At 42.4% G+C, this 21054-nt stretch overlaps 1 protein-coding gene across 4 annotated transcripts in view; it reads right to left on the bottom strand.

Moving 5' to 3' along the window:
- Window positions 1-15260: 15260 nt before the first annotated feature.
- The window catches only part of RARB (retinoic acid receptor beta), a 1055941-nt gene continuing 1050147 nt past the window's right edge, over window positions 15261-21054 (bottom strand). For all 4 annotated transcript variants that reach the window (XM_082257327.1, XM_082257328.1, XM_082257329.1 and 1 more), the window contains one exon: window positions 15261-16866. In XM_082257327.1, the coding sequence (XP_082113453.1) occupies window positions 16673-16866 (194 nt within the window). In that variant the 3' untranslated portion in view covers window positions 15261-16672. The remainder of the gene's footprint in view (window positions 16867-21054) is intronic.

Here is a 21054-nt window from a genome sequence, read left to right as displayed (position 1 = left end):
AAGTGAACATAAAAAGTCCATAAATCAATATTCGTGACTCCAAAAAAGGTCCCAGAAAGGTGATGTCAGTGCGGAAGGCTTAGATCCCAAGGAAGAGACAGGAATACACCCATGATATATGATAAAGTGGCAGCTTACCAGAAGCTGAGGCCTCCAACCTAATGGAACGGCCATACACGCTGAGATATCAATCCGGATAAATCGTGTCTTTCATGGACCAAGGAAAGCTGATAGTTCCACTATATCATGTAGAGTGTGTAAACTCCAGACGTAATATCATGAGTATGTAGGGAGAAATAAGGTGCACATAGCGTAATCCCGTTTATATTATACACAAGAATTTATTTGGAACTGCACTTACAATGGGTGTTAGGCATGAAGGCACATCAAAGACATCATAGACAAGAGGCAAAACTGCGGCGTCCAGCGTGTGTGGAAGAGCCGGCGTCTAGGGGGCGTGACAGTCGTGCGTCCAGTACCGCCCATTCATAGGAGAGGTCAGCTCTGGCTGCATCAATATTTCCTTAGTAAAGTTTTCCTTTAAAGGCCTGTTCACACTGAGATGTATTGTGGTAAAAATGCTTGCACTCCAATGCAATGTGATTGATCATGTGCAGCGTAGTGCTGCGTTACCCAGGCCTATTTATATTGAATAGGCCCCCAATAAACAAGAACTCCAAAATGAAGAAAAAAATGAATGGAACGCAATGTCATGTCTGGTACGTTACTATGCATTGCATTATGACGCATGCTTTACAGTGTGCTACCCTGGAAAGGGGGGAGGGGTGTGGGAGACGGGGAGATATCAATTCTATGTGTCCTCCATTTTGTATGTTCCCACTCCATTTTCTATGTATCTTAGTTATACAAGCTTTGCAAATGTGTACGTGTTACAGTTATGGCAAGTTTCTGTTTGTGGTTTTTGATGAAATCATGTCAGGCGCTTTCCCGAAATTACGCTTGGTTTCCTTGAACTGTTTAACCAATAAGAACGTAACAAGTATCCTATACTTATGCTATATGCCCTTACTCTTTACTATATAACCCACAACGAGCCTATAATAAACTGAGAGCTTGGTTTCACTATACATCTGTCTCCGTCTGTGTTACTTCCAGAAACCAGCCTCCCAGGCCTGCAAGACACAAAACGAGCAAAGAAGTTATAGATAGTCCGGGACTATCATTGGGACCAGGGGTCTCATCTACCTTCAGTTTTGGGGGCTCGTCTGGGATATGAGGATCACTCCCCGCGGACACCCACTCGCCCGGTAAGTAGAAAAATCCTTTTCTATGTAACCGTTTGTAGTGAGGTTCCGGGGGACCCTGATTAGACTCATATCCAATTGAACAGGGGTTGGTGTGTTCCGGGAACACACGCAACATACCTATAATTGAAATATTTCAGGGAAATATTTTAGTCTCAGGGAGACTTAAGAAGTATTAGAAAATTGCTCGTTTTGTGTCTGAAAAATCTTTAAGCTTTCCTTCTCTATCGCATAAAAGTATAAGATAATCTGTTTGTATGATTCAATGAGTCTGGGTGGTAAGTGAACAGACTCGAGTCATTTACTGAATGTCTTTTTTTCTGATGAGAATGCCAGAGTAGTCACGCTGCATTCGAAACGCTCCGTATTGTCAGCACGGCTGAAATACACTGTGACTAGTTCACGTTTTGGGAAGACGCACGCAGGGCAACCTGAGTGGCAGTCGAGCATTGTGAACGTTCCATGACTCTGTGATAGATTGTAGCAGATGCCCTGTCCAATCTGCACCCATTGTTTAGATTTTGATATAACTCACCATAACTTAGACTCTGCTAAATGAGTCTGTATTTTGCCACTGAAGAGAAAAAGATTTTTAGGAAGTCAGTTTGTTTCTAGTAACCCTGAATGTAAAATTGTGCATCATAGAGTCAACTTTCACGGACAGATAGATTTTGACCTAGTAGGGGTAACATATAGACAACTTAAAAATATTTACCAGACGCAGACAACAATCTTTTATAATAAATAAAATTGCCAGTTATAAATAGACAGGGAACTTAGAATTAGATTGCTTTAGTCTAATAAGCGCTCGGTCCGTGAACCCCGTTGTCTGCAGCAATGGGTCACGGAGGCAGCAAGCCACCCCCACCTCCCCAAGCAGGAGAAAACTGTAAGGAATATGTGGTGCGAGTCTGCGGCACTGACTACTATTTAATTAACCCTTGGATAGATAACCAAGCAAGATGGTCAGAAAAAATAGGGAGTTGTAATATAAAGTACATGGAAAAAGCGGGGAAAATTGGAGATGCTAATATAAGTGAAAGTTCTTTACCCACAGCAATTGCCTGTAGACCGGTAGACGGGTGAAACTGTTTGGTGGTTTTGGACTCTAGGGCTCCATTTCCACTTTTGCGACTTGTTGTGCGACTTGACACATGTCAAGTCGCATGATAGGTCAAAACCCATTATTTACAAATAGGACCGCTCAAACTGCTGCGACTTGAGTCGCAGCAACTTGAAAAAAGGTTTTTGCACTACTTTTGGGCGACTTCAGGGCAACTTGTCCCTCACAGAAGGAGGTCGCGCTGGGGTCCCCAGAAGTAGCTGCAAACAAATTGCACTACAAACTTGCGCTTGAAGTCGTGTGACTTTGTAGCCACAATAGTGGAAACATAGCCTTAAAGCTGTGGTTAAGTGTCACTGCGGAGTAGCACAGTCTTAGGATTCAAACATTTATCGGTAATTTAAAGTCACAGTACATGTTAATTATAAAACAGCACGTTTCTGATTGGGCTACTAAAACCATGGAAGGTTTTAAAAAAAAAGCCATAACAGAGAGAGATGATCTGTGTAAAGAAAAACAGCCTGTCAGCGCACATTTCCAAGGGCCTTATCAGAAGAGGCAAAGCAAAGAGTAGGACATTTTCAACCTAGGCCCCCCTACAATGAAAATATTACTTTACAAATGCCCCTGACCACACCTGCACCCCACGGTTTAGTTTTCCAAGGCAGATGTCGTTTTCTTTGCAGCCATTATATTATCTCAAACAAGCAGAAAATGTTTGTGTGTCAGATTCATTTAAAACTAGTAAATTTCCTTCCGTGTGAGAGGAAGTAATGGTCACTTCTGCAATTGCAGCTAGCAGAAGTTTCTAAAAAAAAAAAAAAATAATAAAGTTTTTTTTGAAAATTGGCACTAAGCCAAAAAGTTTTTAGTTCTTTATCTGATCATAGCATGCAAGTGGTATCTGATATGCCATCTCTACTGACAGCCATACCATCCGATGTTACCCACTTTACAGTGATTGGTTTAAGTAGTGTGTTTTTTTTAAGCGTCCTATTGGACGAGGAGACACAGCCATCTTTGTTTCTTATTTTTCAGTCCAGGTAACTTACCTGGTGTAGAAATGCCTTAGGGCTATAAGTAGACAATTTGATTGTCCGCTCTATAGTTCTCCAGACCATGCAAGAGGGGATGGACACCTGCTCATGGTTCAGTCCCGCTACAATATGTATATGACATATGTAGTCACTCTGTGGAGGCCAGTCAGAGCGAGTGAGTTTATTGAAATGTACATGTATGTGGACACAAAGTGTCACAGGAATTATGACAGTGGTGTCAGGAAAGTGTTGTTCACCTTGGTTTTGTTCTCACAGAGGGTGATAGTAGAGTCAGTCACATAAGAGCTGCTGCTCTAGTGGGTCTTGCCAGCCCACAGTGGGTCTTGCCCACCCACAGGATCATTGATTGTTATGGATCCGGACTGCTCCTATCTATAATAACATTTTGAGACAAACCACAGGTCCAGAAATGTCACAAGTAATGTTGAATGCGTTTATATATCTGAAAACTGCTATGGTTGTAGCGCCTGCACTGGGCCTCCCAAATCATGGAAAAATGTTTTGTGTTTATGCAAGGGACAATTGTAAGACCATGACAGGTGTACTTGCCCAGGAGTATGGTGGTAGACTTTGCCCTATAAGTTTTTATCCAAAGATGGTCGCAGTCCAGGTCTAAGGCATGCCTGAAGTGACTCCAAGCATAGCATCTTGTGAGATGGTACTGGGGATGGCCACATCATTTGCCCTGGGTAGGCCCCAGCTTTAAATGGGCTACTGGTATTAAAGGTTGTGTTACACCACAACATGATTTATAGGCAGCCATAGAAGGAGCAAGAGATGTTTTTGTAGTTCATTTCTTGCTCCAGGCCAAAATATCACATATTGTTAGAAGCCATAAACGCATGCTACAGAACAAGTTTTAAGGAATTGGGTGATGATTTAGAAAAAGTTGAAAATGGCCTTTTTTCTAAAAGAGGGGAGCTCTTGTATGTATCCCCGCAGCTAGTGCCCCACTATTTATTGCCTAGTATTGTGGAATAGGACACAGGGGGTGGGAAAGAACATATACAGTATTACTGGCAGTTTTTTTTATTTGCAAGCCCATCTAAATTCATGAAAGCATATGTTGCTAGATGCATCACCTGTATTAGGTACAAACAATCCAAACATATAAGGCCAAACATGAGCATCTCCAATACCCATCAACCCCATTCACACATCTACAAATAGGTTTTTACATATAGGCCCAAAGCAGGGAAGAAATAAGAGTTCCTTTTAGTCAATAGTAGATGGATTCAGCAGATGATATGGGCCAAGAACCGCATGACTGCCTAGAAACTATTGAAAGTGTCACTTCACCCCGTGCAGACATGATGAAAGAGCTCATCACCAACCTTCTTCAGGCTATGTTGTTACCCTCAGAGTTAGCTATCATTCACTGTAGGGCACATACCAGAGGTACTGATGACATCTCCAAGGGCAACGCACTAGCAGACAAAATAGCAAAGGCAGCTGCACAACAGTTACCTTTAGGAGCCCTAAAACAAATGCCTGTCCTAACCCACATCCTCCCCGATGATGCCCAGTTGATCACAGATCTACAAGCCTCAGCCACTGCTGAGGAATTGGAGGACTGGGGTTATCCTGTCTTGCAAAAGAATCCTATAACAGGATTAATTTGCAAAGAGGGGAAACCATGTATACCCCGTAATAGTGCTCCTATTTGCATTGCCCACTACCATGGAATAGGACACATAGGATGGAAGGCCACTTTAAAACAGATTCAGAAAGATTTTTACATCACGGGCACAGCTCGATTAGTTGAAAATAATGTAAAAAAAAAAAAAAAAAAAAATGCCTTACCTGCATTAGGAGTAATCCGCACATGAACACTTGCCCTATCCCACAACACAATTCACGCATCTGCAGATTGATTTTATACACATCCCTCTCCCAAGAGGGGGAACACAACCAGCATGTGTCATCACTGACATGTTTTCTCGATGGCCGGAAATGTTCCCCACTAAAAGAGAAGATGCCAGAAACTAGTCAAAATCCTGAAAATAGAGCTCAGGAATAGTGGAAAGGATGAAAAGCACAAATAAAAGAGTAATTGAAACTTAGAATCAAGTGGAACGGAACGAAAAGTTGCTCGCACCTTTCTTTTCTTTTTACAGGAAAATACCCATCCCTTCAGAGAAGGAGACGTAGTGGTGATGAAGCTGCTGACCAAAGGAAAGAAACCACAGGATTTCGCCTATGGCCCTCCCACTACCGTTGTTGCAGTAACCAGAACAGCAGTCCTGACTGAAGACAGCCCCACCTGGATCCACGCTACTCGAGTAAAATTGGTGAAGGAGGCTCCACCCCCAGAAGCAAGTCCAGATCCAGACCCAAGAGAGGTACTAACGGGGGCGGACGGCCCTGACCTTGAACAGGAAGGTCCAGAAGCAAGAGAGGTACTAACGGGAGTGGACGACTCTGACCTCGAACAGGATAGTCAAGAAAAGGGGGTTTTTCAGAGGCAGGCGGCCCTGACCCTGTAGAAAAATGACATTCCCAATAGCACCAGATTCTGGAAAACTTTGGCTACTTATAGGACTCGTATCATTTTCAGTCTTCTCTGTAGTATGGGTTACCACTAACTGTATTTATCATCCAGAAGACCTGGTAGGGCTACAGGCCATTTGCGGAGCTTCCAACACCCCAAGACAGAGTAATGCACATAACAGACAAAAGAGAGATGAAAGCTCAAAAAGTCTTACAGATAAAATGTCATTGTTGCAATTTAAATATGCCTATGCCCAGAAGTCCGGATATGAAAAATGTTGGATATGTAGTAAACTCCATCCTAGCACAGCTAGAATCCCCCTAGTAGCGATACCTTTAAACTTCACCCCTTTTCTAAATGGTACACCTCCTGTTGTCCTCACCAATGTCACGAGAACACTCTCAAATGATACCCTCACTTTCCAAATTATTGGTAGAAGTCATTCCCCAGACTGGTGTTTTAGGTTGGGAAACTCCACCAAGGGAGCTGAAGTGTGCCAGCAAACTAAGATTAATTTCTCAATGACCTCGATGGACAGCTCCTTCTGGCACACCTCAGAACCAGCCCTAAACGCCACTCTGATGAACTTTCTTAACTCCAGTTCCACTTCCTCTTCCCCAGTAGGACGGTTGTTGTCAAATTTAGCTTGGTCTAGTTATTCTGACCAAATAATGGCAATATTTCACAAACGTCCCCTAGCCTTGGGAAACGGTACTTATATTTGTTGTGGAAAGATTTGTCACCCTTGGATCCCTATTGCACCCCAAGGGTGGTGTTACCTCGCATCTCTAGTTCCCATCATGGGTGTAGTGGGAGACAACAAAGGAGGACATCTCCTCGAAGCTAGTATGTATCCTAGGTACCCCCTCAAACACCGCAATAAAAGGGAATTATTCCTTGAAAAGGATATGGTATGGGCCTGGTTCCCCTCATGGACCGGATGGGGAATAGACATGATGAAAAGGTTGAATAATTACTCTAAAATTCTCAATGACATCCTAGATAAGAACTCAGGAGACATTACTAAATTAAATATAGAAGTGAGGGCAATTAAGAAACAACTTGAGCTCCATGACCTAGCCATAGAAAGCATGAGTGCTGCTCTTACTGGGTTATGTGAAGTTACGGAGGATTATGAATGTTGCACATGGATACACAATACATCTGTTGAGATACCCGATTATTATGATATTATTACACAGCACCGAAAAGAAGTAGATAAGCTGCAACAGGAAGCCAGGAATATTGCTAAGACATGGAGTCCCTTTGGTAGTGGAAGTTTTGGATTTGGAGGAATATTTTCTTGGCTGAAAAATATTGCTATGACTGTTATAATGGTTCTGCTCTTTTTGTTATTCCTATATGCATGCTTCAAACTTGCAATGTGTATTATTGCTAGAGCTTCCCGACCAAAGGTGAAAAATGTCTCTATGCTATCCCACCAAGTTCCAGATTACCAAACCCCCCCGACTAACAACCCTAATGAATATACTGAGTATATTAAAAGACACAAACAGAAGGAAAAGAAGAACCTTATTGTTTAAAGGATGATATATGATCTGGTCTTTCAAGCAGCAGGGATATAGAAAATGAATCTGCCAGTCGTGGTACTATATTCCTAGGAGGTTTAGGACCCCTGATAATATCCCTAAGAATTATATATTCCAATGACATGCAGGGTAACAAGGGAAAATCAATTAAGGATTAATGATTTTAAGAGGGGATTGTGGGAGACGGGGAGATATCAATTCTATGTGTCCTCCATTTTGTATGTTCCCACTCCATTTTCTATGTATCTTAGTTATACAAGCTTTGCAAATGTGTACGTGTTACAGTTATGGCAAGTTTCTGTTTGTGGTTTTTGATGAAATCATGTCAGGCGCTTCTAGCAATAAGCTATATGCCCTATATGGTATTAAGTGTACTCGCTTATTTCCCGAAATTACGCTTGGTTTCCTTGAACTGTTTAACCAATAAGAACGTAACAAGTATCCTATACTTATGCTATATGCCCTTACTCTTTACTATATAACCCACAACGAGCCTATAATAAACTGAGAGCTTGGTTTCACTATACATCTGTCTCCGTCTGTGTTACTTCCAGAAACCAGCCTCCCAGGCCTGCAAGACACAAAACGAGCAAAGAAGTTATAGATAGTCCGGGACTATCATTGGGACCAGGGGTCTCATCTACCTTCAAGGGGGAGTCGCTGGTCCTGTCCTATTAGAAGGGCTGCGAAATTGAAATAAACAGAAATATCTGTGTACATGTGAAAAAAACACAGATCCAGTACTTTATCATTTAGTGTTGTAGTTTAGTTGATGCTGAACCCTGTTAGCTCTCCAGTCAAGGCGAACTGACGTCAATCGCACGGGAGTAGGTACAGCTCTCTCTGGGCAGCAAGCAGCATTAGTTTTGTTGTATAGGTTGCTTGGTGTGTAAGCAGTATTTCTTGCCTTCACAGCTTCTGACTAGGCAACACTCCGAAATTAATTCTGTATGCCTAACACTTTCTCTATGAGGATGTGAAAAAAATTCTAGCGTGTCCTCAGCTAAAAACTGACAAGACAGCTGAGATTTGTAGTTCTGTAAAAAAGCAACAACTTATATAAGATCTCAGACGGACGTCTTCTTCCCTGAAGATAAAAAAGAGATGCGCCTCTAAGTGCAGACTTTTACAATTAAATGTAGTTAAAAGCAATTTACAACTCACAATGAAGCGAATAAAATTAGGCACATCTGTGATAGGTGAATCAAGTGGTCCTCGTGGGGGTCAATTCCATTGCGCTGGTGGCGTCCTGCAGAAAGATGTGTAATTCATGCAGCCTCGCTGGTCATTGTTGAAGAGCCGGCTGAATGGTGGATGTGAATCAAACCAAAACGAGGCTTGAGATGCTGATGGCTGCAGCGGCAGCGGATTGTGACGTCACTGGTCTGCAACGCGTTTCCAAGCATGCGCTGCAGCCATCAGCATCTCAAGCCTTGTTTTGGTTCAATTCACATCCACCGTTCAGGTGGCTTTTCAACGGTGACCAGCAAGGCTACATGAATTACACACCTTTCTGCAGGACGCCACCAGGGCATGAGAATTGACCCCCACCGAAGACCACTTGATTCATCTATCACAGATGTGTCTGATTTTATTCACTTCATTGTGAGTTGTAAATTGCTTTTGACTACATTAAACTGTAAAAGTCTGCACTGAGAGGCGCCTCTCTTTTTTATCTTCGGTGCAGCTCTGGATACTTGGTTTCAGTTTCCTTTGATGGCAGCCCTAAGTACATGGACTTTTTAGTACTTATGAAGTACATGGACTTTATTACCCACCTTCTCCCTTTGGTTTGCTCCCCTATGCCCTTTGTCTCTCCAGATTTGTAGCTTTAGCACCTTCTTTCTTGTTGGACATCTTCTTCCATCCTTCTATTTACAACTAAACTATGCCAAGGAGGCTACACTTCACAATACAGATGTAGTGTGTCTCAAAATCTGCATATGCATACTTTATGTGAGGATTGTAAAACATAACCATTAATCTTTTTAAAGGGAAATGGTATGTGCCCTTCTCTTTGTACTCTTGCTTAGTGGAACAGGTCTGCTGTTTGTAAGGTATATTCTAAATGGAGCTCACTTAGCTGTAACCTGGGCACTTCTTGAATTGTACACAATGGCACCTTGGGAAAGCAGATCTTCAAAATGGCTTCACCTAGGCTGAAAAGTCGACATTACAAGACTTCACTAAGTTGATGCAACCTTCAGCAGGAAAGTATTGTAAACTATAGTTTTGCATTTAGTATTTCTTCATCTATGTTCCTGGCATGGGGATGTCCATAGCATGACGCATGTCCCCTCAATAGCAACTGAAAAATAAAATCTTACACTCACCGTAAAATTGTTTCATTTTGTTTCCCATATGAACCCTCTTTGGTCCCTTTTTATTCATTTTCCGACGTCATTGCAAGGCAGGTAGACAAGGCCTGTAAGATTTTTATGTAAGGAAAAGGGAAATAGAGGGAAAAACTGTGCCTAAAAAAGGAAGCAGAATCCCCACTCAAAAAAGGGACTGTACGTGTGCCTGACAATGAGAAATGAAAGACAATCTTGATACTGTACATAAGAACATATATACAGTAAAACCTTGGATTCAGCCCCGGTTCACACTTATGCGAGTGCCGGGTTCGCATGTAATGTCGGAGCGCACTGCTCCTTCATTACATGCGATCGGCTGTGCGGTGCGGGTTTAGCCATACACTTTGTATGGCTAAATTCGCACCGCAGCCGCAGCAAACACGCACAGGGACCCTTTTTGGAATCCGCATCAGGATCGGATCGCACAGCGGTTCACACTTGTGCGATCCGATCCTGTGCGAACTGCACGATCGCACTGCGATATGCGATCAAACTGGGGGTGTCGGTAAGATTACATTGACACCCCCCAGCGTATCGCATATGGCAGTGTGAACTGCCGGGGGTGCGTGTGCGATGCGGGAACAGGCTGCGGATTCGCAGCCTTCCCGCATCGCATAAGTGTGAACCGGACCTGAGAGTAACCTGGTTTGAAAGCGTTTTGCAGGACAAGCAAACTTTTTTTATAAACTTTGACTTGAAAAACAAGCGATGTTCTTGATATACAAGTAGCGTCATGTCACAACAGAGTATAAAAGAGAAGAGAGGTGCCTCTAAGTGTAGCAATAGGGTTACATTTAATGAAGGTACAACATTTAGCAACTCACATCGTTGATAAATAAAACATGCACATCTAAGTATGCAGGCATCCGGGGTAAAGCTGTCCACATAGACTATCCCCCACACCGCCATCTACGTCATCCCTTCCACGCTGCGCTCCACGAGTGCTTCAAGCCTCGCTTTCAGATCACTCTACTGCAGGGTATTCTTCCTGGTAATGATTGCAGACTGAAAGCGGGGAGAACCAGCGGTGCAGAGAATGGTCTATGTGGACAGCTTTACCCCAGATGCCTGCATACTTAGATGTGCCTGTTTTATTCATCAACCATGTGAGTTGCTAAATGTTGTACCTTCATTAAATGTAACCATATTGCTACACTTAGAGGCGCCTTTCTTCTCTTTTCTACTCTGTAGCTCCTGCTGGATTTTGCTTCTAATCCCCCTTGTGGAGGCGCCATTTTTGGATGGACATTTTATGGGTACACAACCACAATCACATTGCAATAATCTTTTTATATGGACTATAAACTGAAGTATTTATGAATAAATGGTTGTGGAATGAATCATCTGAGTTTCCATGATTTCTTATGGGGAAATTTGCTTTGATATAAAAATATGCTTTGGATTTTAATGTGCTTTGATGCTTTTGATATGCTTTGGATTACAAGCATGTTTCTGGAATGTATAATGCTCGCAATCTAAGGTTTTACTGTATTTCTTTCATTTTATTAACCACTTGCCGACCGCCGCACGACTATCTACGTCGGCGGTCAGCCCCTCACAGGCAAACTAACGTAGGGCTACGTTGCTTGCTTGTGAGGGTCTAGGGAGCGAGCGCGCGCCCCCGGAGGCGCGCTCCCGCTCCCGCGTGGTCACGGACCCCCCCGCGCGTGTGACCAGCGGAACCGATGTCCGCCGGCCACTCGGCGATCGGCGGGGGAGAGGGAGAATGTCAGGCAGCTTGTGTAAACAAACTGCCTGTCATTCTCCTCGCTGCAAAGACACTGATAAAACGGATCTGGTATGTAGATCCGTTGATCAGTGTCCTTACAGCTAGAGCCACAGCCAATCACAGTAGAAACCACGCCCCTAGGGACACACACAGCCCCTCCCTTCCAAATAAAGTTAACCCCTTCACTACCAGTGTATTTTTACAGTAACAGTGCATATGTATAGCACTGATTACTGTAGAAATGTCACTGGTAACCCCAAAAGTGTCAAAAATGTCAGTCAAGGGTCCGATCTGTCCGCCGCAATGTCGCAGTACCGCAAAAAAAATCGCAGATCGCCGCCATTACGCGTTAAAAAAAAAAACAACAAAAATGACAAAAATCTTTCCCTTTGTTAGTAAACGCGATAACTTTTGCGCAAACCAATCAAAATACGCTTTTTGCGATTTTTTTTACCAAACATAGGTAGCATAAAACAAATTGGCCGAAAATTTTTAAAAATTTTGATTTTTACATTTTTTTTTGGGGGAATTTCATATAAAAAAATGTGAAAAATATTGCTATTTTTGCAAAATTGACGCTCTTTTTTTGTTTATAGCGCGTGATCAAAAAATCGCACAGGTGATCAAATACCACCAAAAGAAAGCTCTGTTTGTGGGAAAAAAAGGGCGTCAAATTCGTTTAGGTACAGCGTCGCACGACCGCGCAATTGTGCGTTAAATTCACGCAGTGCCGAATCGCAAAATACCCCCTGGTCGGAATGGGGGTAAAATCTTCTGGGGCTTAAGTGGTTAAAAAAAATATTTATTTTTTATAAAATTTGTTATATTAACATGTACCCTTTTATGGCGTTGTGAGTTATGTCTATATATATATATATATATATATATATATATATATATATATATATATATATATACACAGTATCTCACGAAAGTGAGTACACCCCTCACATTTTTGTAAATATTTTATTATATCTTTTCATGTGACAACACTGAAAACATTACACTGTAAAGTAGTGAGTGTACAGCTTGTATAACAGTGTAAGTTTGCTGTCCCCTCAAAATAACTCAACACACAGCCATTAATGTCTAAATTGCTGGCAACAAAAGTGAGTACGCCCCTAAGTGACAGTGTCCACACTGGGCCCAAAGTGTCAATATTTTGTGTGGCCACTATTATTTTTTAGCACTGCCTTAACCGTCTTGGGTATGGAGTTCACCAGAGCTTCACAGGTTGCCACTGGAGTCCTCTTCCACTCCTAAATGATGACATCACGGAGCTGGTGGATGTTAGAGACCTTGCGCTCCTCCACCTTCTGTTTGAGGATGCCCCACAGATGCTCAATAAGGTTTAGGTCTGGAGACATGCTTGGTCGTCCATCACCTTTACCCTCAGCTTTTTTAGCAAGGCAGTGGTCATCTTGGAGGTGTGTTTGGAGTCGTTATTATGTTGGAATACTGCCCGGTGGCCCAGTCTCCGAAGGGAGGGGATCATGCTCTGCTTCAGTATGTCATAGTACATGTTGGCATTCATGGTTCCCTCAATGAACTGTAGCTCCCCAGTGTCGGCAGCACTCATGCAGTCTCAGACCATTGCACTCCCACCACCATGCTTGACTGTAGGCAAGACACACTTGTCTTTGTACTCCTCCCCTGGTTGCCGCCACACACGCTTGACACCATCTGAACCAAATAAGTTTATCTTGGTCTCATCAGACCACAGGACATGGTTCCAGTAATCCATGTCCTTAGTCTGCTTGTCTTCAGCAAACTGCAGGCTTTCTTGTGCATTATTTTTAGAAGAGGCTTCCTTCTGTGATGACAGCCATGCAGACCAATTTGATGCAATGTGTGGTGTATGGTCTGAGCACTGGCAGGCTGACCCCCCACCCCTTCAATCTCTGCAGCAATGCTGGTAGCACTCATACGTCTATTCCCCAAAGAAAACCTCTGGATATGACGTTGAGCACGTGCACTCAGCTTCCTTGATCGATCATGGCGAGGCCTGTTCTGAGTGGAACATGTCCTGTTAAACCGCTGTATGGTCTTGACCACCATGCTACAGCTCAGCTTCAGGGTCTTGGCAATCTTCTTATAGCCTAGGCCATCTTTATGTAGAATAACCATTCTTTTTTTCAGATCCTCAGAGAGTTCTTTGCCATGAGGTGCCATGTTGAACTTCCAGTGACCAGTATGAGAGCGATAACACCAAATTTAATACACCTACTCCCCATTCACGCCTGAGACCTTGTAACACTAACGAGTCACATGACACCGGGAAAGGAAATTTGGCTAATTGGGCCCAATTTGGACATTTTAACTTTTGTTGTCAGTGGTTTAGACATTAATGGCTGTGTGTTGAGTTATTTTGAGGGTACAGCCAATTTACACTGTTATACAAGCTGTACATTCACTACTTTACATTGAAGCAAAGTGTAATTTCTTCAGAGTTGTCACATGATAAGATATAATAAAATATTTACAAAAATGTGAGGGGTGTACTCACTTTTGTGAGATACTGTATATATATATATATATTTTTTTTCATTATAATGTAGATATATTCTCATATATTCTGTGTATTCATATACACCTGTCCCCCACCTCCTTTTCAGTTTATGTTTAGGCACAGTTTTCCCCTCTATTTTCTTTTTTCCTTACATACGCAAATTAAATTGACGTCCTTTTTTTTCCCACAAACAGAGCTTTCTTTTGGTGGTATTTGATCACCTGTGCGATTTTTACTTTTTGCGCTATAAACAAAAAAAGAGCGTTTATTTTGAAAAAAATAACAATATTTTTAACATTTTTTTATATGAAATTCCCCCCAAAAAAGACGTAAAAACCATTTTTTTTTAAATTTCTGGCCAATTTGTTTTCTGCTACCCATGTTTCTTAAAAAAAATCGCAATAAGCGTATTTTGATTGGTTTGCGCAAAAGTTATTGCGTTTACTAACTAAGGGAAAGATTTATGTCATTTTTGGTGGTTTTTTTTTTTAACGAGTAATGGCGGCGATCTGCGATTTTTTTTGCGGGACTGCGACATTGCGGCGGACAGATCGGACCCTTGACTGACATTTTTGACACTTTTGGGGGTACCAGTGACATTACTGCAGTAATCAGTGCTATAAATATGCACTGTTACTGTAAAAATGACACTGGCAGGGAAGGGGTTAATTTTATTGGAGAGGGAGAGGTTAATGTATGCCTGGTGCTTACGTGTGGGGGGGGGGGAGGTGACTGAGTGAGCCAGGGACAGATCGCAGGTTGAGCTATGCTGAACACTGTGATCTGTCACTCCCTGTCACTTAGGAGATCCGCCCGCTCTGTTTACACAGGCGGGCGGATCTCCAAACTGGATTCCCCGACGATCGGGGCAGAGCAGCGGCGATCGCCGCCACTCCTCCCCTGGCCCGACTCCCGCTGTGAATGAAAACAGCGGGAGCGCACCTCCAGCGGCGCGCGAGCGCCTCCTACAGGGGGAGGAGTCCAGCGACGTAGGTCTACGTCGCTAGACGATAACGAGCCACTGTGCCGCAGTAGCAGCACAGTGGCTAGTGGTAAAGAGGTTAAATGTTGAATAGTAAGGTTTTTAGAACACAACTTGTACGGGATGCAGCGTATCATCTAGTTTTTTAGCATCATGCATCATAGGGTGCAGGATCCACATCCCATCTTCTACTGTTTTCCGCTTTGAGCTCCATAAAAATCACTATTTTTAATCACACTCATCAAAGAATACTTGGAAAGATTTAAAATAAATATATTTTATTCTTTGCCAGGAGACTTCATGGAAAAAGGTAAACAGTATATGAACATAGAAAGCATTGTTAAACAATCTCATGTACAAACTGAGCCAGTGAAGAATACATCACAGACCTTCTAAAATATTGTCCCCCCCGCCCTCCCAAAATTTCTACTAGTGCTTTAAATGAGACCTATGAACACTTTTTTTTTTAAATGTGTTAACGTCTACTGTGGCATCACTGTTGCTGTGATCCAAACATCAAAAAAAATAAAATAAGTTGGGCTTTTAGTGTTTTGAAGTGTGGGGCTGAAGCAATATACTATAGCCACATTGTGCCAGTTAAATGGGACAGCCACTGTAATGTATGTTCCATCTCCCTTGTACCTGGAAACAATGTACAGCTCAGTCCTTATTTTAATTCCTCACATACGTTCATACAATGTAGCAGCTTTAGAGCTGTGTACTGAGAAAGTACTGCAAGTTACACCATGTCCTGCCATCAAAATACACACTAATCGTATTCTTGAGTTTTGCAGACTTCTATTAAGTAGAGCTGAGCTCTTAGGCACAGAAGAGATGTATCCTGGTAAATCATAAGGGGAACGTTTTATGATAAACCCACTCATAAGTAGTGAATCACACACAAACATTTCTCCGATGGCTTGTGAACAAGTAAACATGAAAAAAGAAACAGACAAAAAAAAAAAAAAACATTGTAACACTGGAAAGTGCCTTTGAGGCTACAATTACTGCAGTAATGCACCTGTAAATATCCGTCAAGACAATCACATCTGTTTAATCCACCTTCATAAAGTGACACTGACAACTCTACAATGAAATGTCTTCTAACTGAACAGGCAGTTACTCCGATACAAAACAGTCTTCAGATAATGTAGTGAGCGCTCGTCCATGTAGAGTGAAGTAGAGAAGAAACGCAATACATCGGTGGGCATGTTATGACCTAAATGACAGCGATGCTCACGTGGGCATGTTCAACAATCCATTTTGTTACCTTTAGTCTTGATCATTTCATGTATGCAAGACAGAAGGAAAGCACCAAACATCCAGCAAAGAGAATGGTAAATAGATTATGTACAAAGTCAGGAGTCTTCGAAGATCATGCAATCTGATGATCAGAAGAGAAAATAGATTTAGCTTTATTTCTTGTTCTGTTAAATGGCTGCTTTAGTGTTTTTCTTTCTTTCATTTTGTCTACTTGTAAGAGTCCAGCGAAGTTAAGAATGTAAACAGCAAAAGTGTATAGGTATATATAAATCAGAACCAACTTGGTCTTTTCTTTTTTTTAGGGTTCAGAGTCTGCAAATTCAGCAGTGGGGGGAAAGTCTGCTCCTTGCTTGTCATCCCTGTGTGCATATAATGTTGGGAATGTCTGAAGTGGATGGGAGGGTCCTATTGCACCTGTGCGCATTTGCTGACCCGCTCCTCATCCGCAGTGGTTGAGATGCTGTGACTGTGCTCTGGTGGGCTCTCGCTGGGGCTGCTTGCTGTTGCCTCGTGTCCCTCTGAGTTTTCCAGCATTTCCTGAATAAGAGGTGGCATTGATCCAGGGATCTCCAGCTTCAGTGTGATGACGCGTTCTGCACCTGCAGGAGAAGACACCAATTTTATATGTGGATCATTACCATGCATATTCCGTTATGAATGACCAGGACATTCCCCTACCTGTAGCAAGGTACAAATATTACAGAACTTGTGTCCTGACAGTCATTTAAATTTTTCAAATTCTAATGCAAAGCTTCTCAACTAAGGTTCCTCCAGAAGTTGCTAGGGGTTCCTTGAGCAATTTCTGCCTCTCAGATAACTTCCTACTGACACCATTGATCTATTTAGCTATCTGTAAAGCCTCGTACACACGCATCGAAAATCGGCAGGGAATTTTCGTCCGACGACCGATCTGCCGATTTTCGGCTTGTTAGTATGATGCTTCCGACAACCAACTCTGACTTTTCGGCCGAAAAAATCTGGTGTGCAGGCTATAAAATTTTTGTCCGCCGTCAAAACACGGCCGATTTTCATGCAGTCAGTACAGATTTCGATGGGGAAAAATCTTATGAGCGAGTCTGGGCATGCTCAGAGAAGAAAGAACACAAAGAAAGCAAACACATGACATCACTTCTGAAGTAGAATTTTGTTGGGCGCAAAAATTTGTGTGCAGTCTAGGCACATTCCAACCAACAAAATACCACTCTGGACAAAAGACGGACGATCGGTTGGCTGATAATTGTTGCGTGTGTACTAGGCTTTAGTCATTTTTCCTAATGACCTACCATTGATCTTTTTAGCTATCTGTAAGTAATTTTTCCTAAAGACCACAAGTGTGAGGAGCATTCTTCCCACTGTACTGATCGTCACACTATAGTATAATGAGTTGTAGATGTACAGTATATAGTATTTTTTAGCAGGGGTTTCCTGAGACCAGAAAATTATTTCAAGAGTTCCTTGGTGTTGAAAAGTTTGAGAAAGGCTGATCTAATGGTTGTGTTCCATCTCTACACAGTGGATCCTCATACACTGCTATGGAACCGCCTCCAATATTCAGGAGATGGTCCCATAAAAATTCACGAGGAGGCACAGTCAGCATCAATGAAGAATTAAGCCACAGGCTGTAAACATTTCGGAAAGGCCGCAATTGTTAGATTCAGTAAAGTACAGTGCTCCTGGAAAGTATTCACAGCGCTTCACTTTTTCTACATTTTGTTATGTTACAGCCTTATTCCAAAATCAATTACATTATTTTCCTCACAATTCTACAAACAATACCCCGTAATGACAACGTGAAAGAAGTTTGTTTGAAATCTTTGCAAATTTATTAAAAAAAAAAAAAAATACATAAGTATTTACAGCCTTTGCCGTGACACTCAAAATTAATCTCAGGTGCATCCTGTTTCCACTGATCATTCTTGAGATGTTTCTACAACTTGATTGGAATCCAGCTGTGGCAAATTTAGTCGATTGGACATGATTTATAAAGGCACACACCTGTCTACATAAGGTTCCACAGTTAACGGGCCATGTCAGAGCACAAACCAAGCCATGAAGTCCAAGGAATTGTCTGTAGACCTCCGAGACAGGATTGTATTGAGGCACAGATCTGGGGAAGGGTACAGAATAATTTCTGCAGCATTGAAGGTCCCAATGAGCACAGTGGCCTCCCATCATCCGTAAATAAAAGAAGTTTGTAACAACAGGACTCTCCTTAGAGCGGCCGCCCAGGCCAAACTTAGCGATCAGGGGACAAGGGACAAGAGAGTAAGGGAGGTGACCAAGAACCCGATAGTCACTCTGACAGAGATCCAGCGTTTCTCTGTGGAGTGAGGAGAACCCCCAGAATAACAACCATCTCTGCAGCACTCCACCAATCAGGCCTGTATGGTAGAGTGGCCAGACAGAAGCCACTCCTCAGTAAAAGGCACATCACAGCCTGCTTGGAGTTAGCCAAAAGGCACCCGAAGGACTTTCAGAGCATGAGAAACAAAATTCTCTGGTACTATGAAACAAAGATTGAACTCTTTGGCCTGAATGGTAAGCATCATGTCGGAAGGAAACCAGGCACCGCTCATCACCTGGCCAATACCATCCCTACAGTGAAGCATGGTGGTGGCAGCATCATGCTGAGGGGATGTTTGTTAGTGGCAGCAACTGGGAGACTAGCCAGGATCGAGGGAAAGATGAATGCAGTAATGTACAGAGACATCCTTGATGAAAACCTGCTCCAGAGCGCTCTGGACCTCAGACTGGGGCAAAGGTTCATATTCCAACAGGACAACGACCCTAAGCACACAGCCAAGATAACAAAGGAGTGGCTACTCTGTGAATGTCTTTGAGTGGCCCAGCCAAAGCCCAGGCTTGAACCCAATTAAACATCTCTGGAGAGATCTGAAAATGGCTGTGCATCAGTGCTCCCCATCCAACCTGATGGAGCTTGAGAGGTCCTACAAAGAAGAATGGGAGAAACTGCCAAAAATAGGTGTGCCAAGCTTGTAGCATCATACTCAAAAAGACTTGTGGCTGTAATTGGTGCCAAAGGTGCTTCAACAAAGTATTGAGCTAAAGGCTGTGAGTACTTATGTACATGTGATTTTTTAGGCTTTTTATTTTTAATAAATTTGCAAAGATTTCAAACAAACTTCTTACACATTGTCATTATGGGGTATTGTTTGTAGAATTTTGAGAAAAATAATGAATTTAATCAATCTTAGAAAATAGCTATAACATAACAAAATGTGGAAAAAGTAAAGCACTGTGAATACTTTCCGGATGCACCGTATGTATCTAGGAGGGGGGGGGGGGATTTTCTTTTTAATTCTTCAATACAGTATGCGACTCTGAATAAAACTGAAATGCAAATGTTATAAAATGATCAGTTTGCCAGTAATTTCCCTTTGAATGCCTGTATGTTGTTTACCATAGCTTTTGCAACATTCATGGAAAAGGCAGGTACCTGCAGCATAAGTGCCGGTTCACACTGCAGCTGCACGACTTCGGGGGCGAACTGTGAAGTCGCGTGCACCGTGACTTGGGCACGACTTGCACAGACTTCATAAAATGAATGTCTATGCAAGTCGCTCCAGGTCGCCCCGAAGTAGTACAGGACCCTTTTTCTAAGTCGGAGCGACTTGTGTCGCTCCTATTAGAACGGTTCCTGTAGCAGTCAATGGACCGCGACGGTGCGTGACTTGTCAGGCTGACCAAGTCGCCTGACAAGTCGTACTAGTGTGAATGGACACTTAGCCATTTTTTATAACATGCCAAATGTTAAATTGGTATTAAACCCATAAACAAAAATGTAATATATTGCAGCTTACCAATCATTAGATGTGGTGACTGCATTCGTTTTCCTTTTTTAGGCTTTTTCCACCTGGTGATCTGGCCAGTAACACACCACCTCCACTCTGGATGAATGAGCGCAGGGAGCACAGCAGACAGCAGCATTGTGAGTTGGGGGGGGGGGGGGGATTTAGTGTTCGATGTATTAGCAGATTAAAATACACTAATAAACTGAAGCTGAACTCCAGCTCACACTTTATAATCAGTAAATAATCAATGATCAGCAAACTGTGTTTTTCCTTTTGGGATAAAGGCTATATGCAAATCACTATGCAGTCATCACATGTAAGAATCGGTAGGCTGCAATAAATTGAAGGTTTACTTTTGGGTTTATTATCACTTTAAAGCAGCCCAGAATTTATTTTAGCATTTGAATTTGAAAAGGGCTTCCTACCTGCCACACACATTTCCCAAACAATGACACCATTAAAATGATGATTGTAGCCTTGAAGCAAATCTGTGACCTTGCTCTACACATTTAATTTTCACATATTCTTAAAAAGTACTACAGGAACTTAACCCCCCCCCCTTTCTCACAGTTCCTGGCACAAACACTGAAGTCAAGGTATTCACTCAGCAGCTCAGCAAACCCTACTCCCCCATCACAAAGCACATACTCTGTGCTTACATTAGGGATTGGAAGACTGAGAGGTTGCGGTGCAGGATTTTAGGGGGGGGGGGGGGGTGAGAGTAAGCTGAGCTGCTGGGAGAAGGGCTTCCGTAAGTTCAGTTTTTTAAAGTTTTTTTGGATGCGTCTCTTATGTCCAGCTCCTCTCCTCCTACTGATGCTTCGTTCAAAGCTTTTACCATCAATTTACAGCAATTGCCAGCCTTCAAATCATAGTCACTCCTGTGTAAAATAACACTTGCAGATAGTTTGTGTCATTGAATAAATACAATAAATAACTATTTAACATTAGTTAACCCTAATTAACTCCTTCTTC

Source organism: Pelophylax lessonae, assembly GCF_965119305.1.
Source record: "Pelophylax lessonae genome assembly, chromosome: 5".
Lineage (NCBI taxonomy): Eukaryota > Metazoa > Chordata > Amphibia > Anura > Ranidae > Pelophylax > Pelophylax lessonae.
The sequence above is the reverse complement of the archived record's forward strand: the minus strand, read 5'-3'. Positions and strand labels throughout refer to the sequence as shown.